The sequence below is a fragment of the Sinocyclocheilus rhinocerous genome, unplaced genomic scaffold, assembly GCF_001515625.1.
Source record: "Sinocyclocheilus rhinocerous isolate Xijiao unplaced genomic scaffold, SAMN03320098_v1.1 scaffold562, whole genome shotgun sequence".
Taxonomy (NCBI): domain Eukaryota; kingdom Metazoa; phylum Chordata; class Actinopteri; order Cypriniformes; family Cyprinidae; genus Sinocyclocheilus; species Sinocyclocheilus rhinocerous.
In genome coordinates this window covers 1,491,576-1,501,741 of record NW_015641608.1, presented here as the reverse complement: position 1 = coordinate 1,501,741, position 10,166 = coordinate 1,491,576, and the positions used below count along the sequence as shown (strand labels likewise).

At 37.9% G+C, this 10,166-nt stretch overlaps 1 protein-coding gene across 1 annotated transcript in view; it reads right to left on the bottom strand.

The window, feature by feature from the left end:
- LOC107755216 (protein furry homolog-like) overlaps positions 1-10,166 on the bottom strand; it is an 88,873-nt gene that overhangs the window by 55,507 nt on the left and 23,200 nt on the right. Inside the window, exon 2 of the mRNA XM_016571935.1 lies at positions 536-750. Coding sequence (XP_016427421.1) covers positions 536-750 — 215 coding nt within the window. The remainder of the gene's footprint in view (positions 1-535; positions 751-10,166) is intronic.

The following is a 10,166-nucleotide window of genomic DNA, read 5'->3' as shown; positions in this document are numbered from 1 at the left end:
ATTGTGCACTCATGATTTTTCTAGAGTAACTTTTGCTACTGAATTATCTATTAATCTAGTTTATAATAGCATTTTTGTCATAGATTTTGATTATATTTTTTTGTTTGTTATTTTTTCTTTATAATGAAGCTGTCTATATTTAGTAGAATGTGTGTAATATACAAAAGAGTGATGATCGACCTACACATTGAGGTATAGAAATTCTACACTCACACGGTTCTGAAAAAGTGGTATCGAGTCATCCCTAATTTTAAATGTCTTTAGTGTCACTTTTTTTTTTATCAATTTAATGCATCCTTCCTGAATAAAATAATTAAAAAATATATTATTTTAAATGCAATGCAATCTATTTATATTACCAGAGCTCAAATGTAAAGGTTTTTGTTTCTGTATGAATGTTTTTTTACTTGCCCTGATAACATTTTCATTGGACCCACCACAATTTTTTTTTATTACTGTATTTTTATATTTGCTATAAATAAATATTTTTCACTAAATGTTCAGTTTTCTGTATTCATTTTTGGGTAATACTCACCAGTGGTTCAGCCATGACCACCTCGATCTTCTTCTCGGCGAGTACAGCAAACTCTGCGAAAAGGCTCTTGATGACAAACTCCCCAGGCTTGAGCTCGGGGTCGATGGTGATGCTGGACATGGTGGCGGGGTGGATGCTACGCTTCTCCCAGCTGGCCAGGGCTGAGGGGGATGTTCCTCGCCTACTCACACTGCTGTTGCTTACAGGGACAGAGGCTGTCAAGAAAGAGAGACAGTTATGTAGCATTACAAAGCATTTTGAATGCACAATAAAAAGGTTATGAAGCGCTCAAGCAGAAATTAGCAGTGAAAAATCTAAAGACAAAATGTAAATCTACTGGTATTAAAAGACTAAGGAGTTATAGGTTAATTAAAGATTGAAAGTCGTGTGCATCACAATATGATCAGATCAAGTTGCTGATAATTACATTTTGAAGAGCTATCTCAAAAGAAAAAGCACACAAACTTCAAAATTTAAATTAATTTGAACCTATAGCAACCCAGAACTGATTTTTCACACTAAACCACATCCCTAGTATAATATATGCCACCCCTTAAACATCTTATTACAATTACCGCTGGACGTTGCTATGTTGGACCACTCAAAAAATTAAGCTGTGACTCTGCGGCACTATTAAAAAATAGTTTTAGACTTCAGACTTTAGACTCCTCTATGAATGGCTTACTTATAGTTGTCTCAGCACATTAAAAGTCAACATGCAGTCAAAAAAAGGCTATTTATTTTGCGAACACATTTCCTTAATTTGACTGACGGCTTCAGTATTTTAAAAAGGCCAAAAACCAACACAAACACTCATGTTGGGTTTTTGTGTTTTATGAGAACTGTCCATAGCCGTAATGATTTTTTACTAAAATATTTTATATTCTATCCCCTACCCCTAAACATAACCCATACAGAAATGCAAAAATTTTTCATCACTATTATTCTGATCAATACTGAGAACATGTTTATTTAACACACTTACTCATCAGCTTTGATAACATTGTGCATTTACTAAACTTACAAAAAAAAAAATGTCGTTTAAGCAGTGGATTTCATTGAATTTTAAATATAATTCAATTGAAAAAAAATATAAATAAATAAAATTAAATATAAACTAAAATAAATTTACAACACAAACATTTTACTAAAAAGAAAAAAGAAAAAATTTAATTTGATTTAATGCTCAGTCCTAAGTAGTCTGACATTCTAAAGCATTCAAATGCACTGACACCCTGTTTTTCTTGAGCACAGATAAAGACTGCATGTGTGGATTAAGGTACAACTCACATTTTTCAATCTAGACATGAATGCAGAAAGACTGGAAAAACTGTGTGTGTGTGTGTGTGTCAGATGTCAACTCCGCTCAGGAAATCCCTGCCCTTGTCTCCCACAGGTTGCTGGAGAAACCACGATGAGGCGAGAGAAGTTCAAACAATAATAGGAGGATGAATAAAAAAATCCCTGTGAAATTTAATGAGTTTTTCAGAGGAGACAGCAGGGTCACACCTAGTAACTACTACATCTCCCACAATAATAAAACAAAAACATTCACACACTCAGAGGATGAGAGAGAGGGACACATGCAAGACTCCGTCCCCAAAGCTGTTTGCGTGTTTGTTTGTCTATGTACAAACACTCACTTTGTTTCCTGTTTAGCAACACCTCCCAATCCCTATGATGTCACACTGCAAGCTTTCATTGGCCGGTAGTGTAACAGGGTCCCCAGGACCATGTCTGATTGGCCGAGGGGCCTGCTGACGGGCATTCTAACATTGTTTGTACTTTTCCACTCAGTGATGCAGAAAGGATGAGCAAAAGTAGCGAGGAGAAAAAATGCAAGTCTCTCTCTCTGTTCATCTTTCTCTTCATTCCTCTGGTGGATGTGCTGGATAATTTGTGACACACTGGGCTGCATTGCTGACCCCATAGCACACATTTGTGCCTCAGAGTGAGGCAGACTGTCACATGGAATGGAGTCACACACAGGGACCATTAATGCAGAGTCTGTTTGTTGTTCGCTAGGACATTCTGATACTCTGAGCTACACAAGACATGATTCCCTGAATGCATGTGAGCTCACACAGCTGAGCACTGTGTGCTTTAGCACTCCCACTTCCTGCAAATACTGTCAGAAATGCCATTCGGACAAGATTAGTGTCTAAAAGACTTTTGAGTCACACTTTATGGCATATCTTGTCATTTGTGATTAAAAATCTTTTTAGCATTTAAAATCAATTCAATCATAAATACTTAGGATGCAAATATGAATCAGTTCAATTGATTCACTGAAAAGAACCATCTCATATGAGCTACCTTTCCTCAATTTATTTATTACATGCCTTTAAGTGTCATTTGTGATTACTAGATTCTGATTTTTTTTATTATTTCTGACCAATTTAATTAATGAATCATTAAGATCGATTTTTGGTTAAAAACAAAATTGCATGATGAAATGGAATTTTTACTTGTTTCATGCCATGCAATAAAAATGATTAACTTTTTTGAATCTATACACTGCCAAAATTCTGACATTGTTGTATGATTTTAGTTGACAACATTAAGACCTCTGAGGTTGAGTAAGCTGAAATCACCATTTGCCGCATGACAAATCAAATCTGATACTTTGGTTTGATTTCATTGTACATGATATTGTTTTTGTAACGTCATGTGATAGATGAGTATTTGTTTCAGTATATTAAATTAGTTCATTTGTGAATAGATGGTTGTTAAAAGCAGGCGATCTTTGACTTTATCACTTATGTGAACTTTGTCGTTTTATCAATGCTGAAATTATTATTTGTTAACTTGTACTTACATGTTGAGATTAATCTCATGTTGACGCTGGTCTTTTGAAGCAATAACGTCACTTGTGTATTGCATGTAATTTAGGAATGCCTCAGAATCTTGCCTGATAAAGAAGAGAAGTTTCATTCCATTAACAGATCAACTGGGAAGGCAGACAGTCCAGAGAAAAGTGACTATAAAGATATAACTTTGTCCACTATTTTTGAATTATTTATTCAAAAACAATCATTCCATCTTCGTAAACAGCATCGTACAGATTCTTCAAAAAAAAAAAAAAAAGTCAAGTAATTTCAGATCAATGAATTTACATTAGATGGTATTTAAAGTCATTTGTGTTTACTAGACTGGGATTTTTCAAAATAATTTAATAATTTCTGACCAATTCAATTAATGCATTAAGACTGATTTTTGGTTCAACTGATTCTTTGCAAAAATAAATGGACTTTTAAGGGCAGTTTGCTCAAGATCAATATGTAGCCAACTAAATATTTTTGATCAAAACAAAATTTGAAAATGTCCATTTACATTACTCAATATTGTTTTTTTTTCCACAATTAAAATAGTTTCACAAATAATTTCCCTTTTTAAACATAGGATCTTGTGATTTCGCTAGCTGAAAAATAGTAGGTAACTTACTCCAAATTATTTAAAAAGAAAAACAGACAATTCGAAACTAAATTATTATGTCTCTGGGAGTCGTATGTCTGCAGTACTCAAATTTACCTAAACTCCTAAGGGAAACTAGTCCCATCCAAAGCTTTAATTGGGTAAGTGAGATGCAAACAGAGTCACACACACGCACACACACACACAAACGCTATGATTTCCAGGACAGAGACATGTGGATGCGGTCTGTCCAACAGAGAGCAGGCCGATCACACACAGAGATCGAATAACCTCAATGACATCATCATCTACATTATACTCAGCTAGCTGAAGCCCGACACAGACAGAGGTGATCACTGCTCTAAATCACAGCAGTGTGTGATGACGTGCTTGACGTAGTTTAGGTACCAAAGACCGCGCTCAGGAATGAAAAGTTGATCGGCTCGTAAAAGTTCATCAAGTGAGGACAGAACAACTTGCATGCCACATACACACAAGACTGTTATACATCATTTTTTGCTCCAAATTGCGAAAATAAAATTCTCGAAGTGACTATACAGTATTCTGCACTCCACCAAACCAAATCAATCAAAAATACAAGAAACAAGTATGCAAACACAGGAAAATAAATGCTCGTATGATGCATTGCGCCATACATATTTAACATGCATTATTGCGCTAATGTGGCCATAATCAAACCTGAACACTCAGCAGGGCACAAGAGATGCTATTAAACCAGAGGTGTTATGATTCAGGTATTTAGCTAAAAACAGGTAAATAAACTCTAGCAAACATGCTTAGGCAGTCGGCAAAACTGCTAAGTCACCTTTTTAAGATCACCGACATTTTAATACAATTGTCGCTTTTGTTGGTGATTGTGAAAGCAGCCATTACAGTCCACTTATTAACCATAGTAAAATTAACAAATAAATAATGTATTAATATATCCACACAAAAACAATCTGAAAGAACAAGATAGTACATTTTCTAGGACTAATCACCGTGAATAATTATGTAATAATTATAAAATAATTATTCTGGATGTAATTATTCATAACCGCCCAAACTACTCTCCACTGGAAATTAATGACTTCCTATAAAGTACTGGGCCCCTTGAGGAAATGCTGAAAATACAGTTCTGACACTTTCCTTTTGCAAAAAAATGCAGCCATTTCAACCAAAACGTTCTCTGAATTCTCTGTGGTGGGCTTACACCTGCTTTATGCATAATGGAGTTTAAAGGAGTTATGTTTGTGTGCTTGAAAGAGGGAAAGATAAATCTGCTATGGTTCTAATAAAGTGTCAACATTATTTCTGCATTGTCTCAACATGCCCAGATTTCACCGATCTCTCTGATCAAGTCTCTCTGCAGACCTACAGATAGTTTCAACAGAATTCATCTGCAGCTTTCTCGGTTATGTAGCTCTTATTTGGAGACATAAAGTTATGTCTTTGGCCTGACTTCTAAGCAGAGACAGGCAATGGGAAGAGTGGAAGAGTCCACTGGTTCAGTTGGATGTCACCAGCTCTTGAAACTAGGTCTCGCTCCTCATTGTTTGAACAGAGAGGCCCAACGCACGGGAATTGGCACCAACACACAAGACTGGAGGGAGTGAAAGCGAGAGACTTACTGTTGCATGCCAACTCCAAGTGACATTTCTCCAACGGTGCTGGACGTTACTAGTTGTTGATGTACTTAACCCAAGTCAACAGTGACTATGAGCTGTGAAGTGAAAACATCTCACCAAATATGATAAACCCAAAAAACAGTGGATGTTAATGCTAATGGAAAGCACAACCACAGCATCGAGTTTCAGAAAGTGCTAAAAAGTAGTGTTTTTTGGATATGAGATGCTGAATTTTTCTTTAACTGCAGCTGGACCTGCAGCACATGACTCCTGCTCACTGACACAGAGAAATAATCCACCAGAACTTCATCTACATTCGGAAATGAATCACAAAGAGGACGGATTGCTCAAGCATCTCTGTGAGATATAAAGTGGAAAACTGCCTAACTAGGGATAAAATTAATAATCACACTACACTGAGAACTGCATGTTAATAACAGATGCAAAACTGTCTAATTTCAGAGATCCAAAAATAAATAAATAAAAATTAAAATCATTGTTCATAATACATGCAAAAGTGGCAAAACTAAAAGTCTAACCTTACGGATGATTGCAACCACTCTAAGTTCGTCTGCCTTGGGAAAGCTAGTGTGCCTCCGACATAGTGATAACACTTGTTGCCTTCTCTAGTGCAGCTCAACCAGGTCTCATCCCATTCGTCGATATTTGTGATATCACAAATCCCGGAAAATACGCGTTGTAGTCCAAACGAGTCGTTCGTTGTAGTTTTTGAAAAGTACAACAGATCTGAGCTTTTTTTATGCTCAAACAGCAACATTACAGACTAACTAAAGTTGAAAAAGTGAAAAAGCATAATAGGATCCCTTTAAGAATAAAATCAAATAAAATAGTTTTTAGTTTAAATTAATGTGAATGTATGAATCATTACATTTAATTCCAAAAACACACATTCACAGACTCACAATCTCAAGAAGAAGACTCCAGCACAGTCCTAAAAAACAAATAGGCAAGGTTCAAAAACAAAGTATATTCCTAAGAAATACAGTGGGTGCATATAGATGTGTGTGTGTGTGTCTATATCACTATGTATGCATGCATGATTACGATCCAATTCCTCTTTTTCTCCATTGGGATTGCTAATGTTTCCTTTCATTGATCGGACTCTTCACTGGCTCTTCCACCATTATCCTACACGCCACTTCCTTTGCTGTCAGACCTTCATCACGTGAAACCCAAGACCTTCAAAGAGGACATCAGACAAAGGGAGGACAGAACAAGGTGGAGAACCTGGCGAGGAGCAGAAGACGATGACAGAGCCACACTGCAGAACACAGAGTCAGCAGTCGCACACACACACACCTGTACTGTTCAGAAGTGCCTATAGACCCAAGAGAGTGTGAATGGTGTTTTGAACATATCAAGTGGTGCAGCTCAAGTTATGAGCTGAAAAAGATCAAAACATGTCATTGACAATGTGAAATGTTTGTTGACCCATCCTTTAGGTCAAGTGTGTGCTCTGCTCACACTACGCAACCCATAACTGAAGCAACATTGACCAACATCGTGTTACACTAATCTGCGTCTATGCAGAGGAGAGGGTGTGTATGCAGGCCTGTCACAGCCAGCATTTTTTAGGAACCATCATGCACTATCCCGGACGATATACGCAAAAAGCTGGACATTTTATCTTAAGAAAGCACATGGTGTATTCAGTGCTATTCACATGGTGTATTCAGTGTATTCGAGTGTGTTACTCACAGTTCCCACTCCAGGACTTGAGCAGAGACTTGATGCTGATCTCAAAGAACACAGAATCCTGCAAACTCAGCATGACGCCACCAGAGGACTGTGGGTAAAAAAAAGGCACTGGTTTCTCCAGCCAGTCCCGCTGGCTCTGCGCTCCAAACGTCCGTCACACTCACCAGCGCATCCCGTCTCGCCTGCAGGCAGGCAAAGTTTCAGCCTCTGTCCGGGCTTGTGAAGAAGCGCATGCTGCTGAACGCACACTGACACACACACGTGTGCTCGTCCACACACACACACTCAGATCAGCTGCGGGGCTCTGAGAAGCCTATAAGGATCCAACAGAGTGGAAGCACTTTAAGCAAGACGAATTGCGACAAGAGAATCAACAAAAACAAGACTATGTTGTTTCCTCAGACTGCTTGCGGGAGTATCATCCGCTCCATCCAGCCCGAAATGCCGCACAGGGAAACTTTGTTCTGAGAATGTGTGAGCGTCTGAGTGAACGAGGGAATGGTGAGGATGGACTCCCAGCAGAGAGTAGCAACGCTCCCTCGCTCGCGTAACTCTTCCTGTCCACGATGGGTCCTAGAGCTCAGTGGATAAACGGCCGCTCTCATTCACTCTGTATGGTTTAACAGCGCTGGCTCTCTCTCTCCCGTCTCCCTCCCTCTCTCTTGCTCTCACTCTGTGAAGAGAGCGTTTGTTTCAATGGCAGAATAGAAGGAGGGGAGGCTGATGTCATCAGCACGCTGCTAGCCCGCTCTGGCTTCACTCCAGTGCTTCAAATACATGTCATTACGACTACCGCCTTGCTCTTTCTCACTCTCTCCTCTCTTTCTCCATCCTTTTCTTTGGAGGCTTGTGAAAACGCATACTTCCTGTACCAACACTGATGTGTCACCAGCAACCGCAGTAAAGTCAGAGAGGGAGGGACAAAGACAGAGAGAGAGAATGGAATCTAGAGGAGGTGTGTGAGACAGTGGTGATGTAAGTATCATTGACTCAAACAGTACAGATGAAAAGCATATACGGAAGTATACTGAGGGAAACAAGGCATGTTCAATGTCAATTACAGTCCACCAAACCCCAAAATTCATTAAAATATTTGACTATCTACTAGTGGTTAAACGGATCGCAGTTTTAATATGCTTTCCTACCTGCCTGTCAACATAAGTATTTGCATACCTCTGCGCACCCGGTTCGCGCAGACAGGATACGTCATCAGCGCGTTCACGCACGCTGTTCAGACAGAGCAAGAATGGCAAACAAACATCAACAACCCGATCTTCCTTCCTGGTATTGTAGTATAAGTTTTCTCACTGGTGAATGACACATGATGTAGGCAGCCCAGCGGTTAATCTAGTCCTCGTGCCAGCTCGTTAGAAGCGAGCTACGTGCATGAACTGTGTTCCGATCGATATGATCCCTACACAGTGTTCATTGCTCCCTACTCCCTGAGCGGGGGAAATCCGTTGAAGTTCACTTCACTTCGGAACATGGGCTGGAATTGGGAACCGCTGATGTAGCCTATTGTAGTAATGTTGTCTCTGGCATTCTGGTCTGTGAGCGTAAATGCATTAAGGGGGCGTGGCTTTGTACGGCGATTGCAGGGAGGGTGGGACGTTCGCTTTCAGTGCTATCAGGCTAAAGTTAGCATTTTCCAAGATCTACTACTGCACCTTTAAGTAATAAATGGAAAGCCAGTTAAATTGAAATATTTTTCTTTTCTTGCTGATCCGAAAAATTATCCGATCCGTGGGTCAAAAACCGCAATGTGATCCGAACTGTGAGATTTGTGATCCGTTGAACCACTACTATCTACACAGCTCACTTTTTATTTTAGATAATTAGACAATGTTGTGGCATCATGGAAGCCAGCTTGCACTTTTAGGACAGGGGTTGCCAGTCACTCGAACCCCGTAGACGTAAAAAATGTATTTGAAGTTAATATTTTAATAAAATAAAGACATATTCCATATTTACTCATAAAATTGTTTAGTCAGTATTTTGTTATTTTGTTGTGTTACACATATATACTGTACATATAGAACAAAGACTCTATTGCTAACGAAAATAGTTACGGAAGTTCACATTTGGGTTCACTATTTACAACCAACTAATGTTTTTAACATGTCAAATCCTCAAGCTTTTATTTTGGTGAAGAATTAAATGCTGTAAACTTCTGTCCAGGAAAAGTTGGAAATTATGCAAATGTTAATAAAAATAAAGTGTAGGCTATCTAGCGCACATTGCATTCTAAAATGCATGTTAAAGTCACAGAACTTGCCGAGATGGAGTTTGTGAGAAGCAGAATTTAATTTGATAAATTGCAAATTAATAAAATATATTGCTATTTTATTTTGATTAATTGTAGGGCTGTGCGATATTGAAAAAAAATGCGATACGCGATACCTTGTTAAAAAAATGCGATATTCAATATGCGATACGATATTGCTTAAAGTGTGAAAAATCTATTTAAATTATATTTTAAAATATTTAAAAATGAAGATTATATAACCAGTTTTTCACATTCTTTCTTGGAAAAGAAAGAATCACTACAACTTCTGAAAGTGACCAGCAGTGTTTTAGCAGTACATAAAAAGTAATGTCACAAATCAGAAAATGTAATTTTAACATTAATGTGAATGACAAAAAAATGAATGACACTAATTTTATATCATTGTGACTTTGCTTTCCATATACTTTAAGTACTTCTTCATATACCACAGCAAAAACTATAGTCTGAGAAAGTTCAAACATGATTAAAGGCAAGTGAACAGTCAGTAAAAAAAAGAAAGAAAAAGGGGGAAAAAAAGAACAAATACACAATTTACAAGCATAGATAAAATAAACAGTAGTATTCAGGTACAGAAATGTAATAA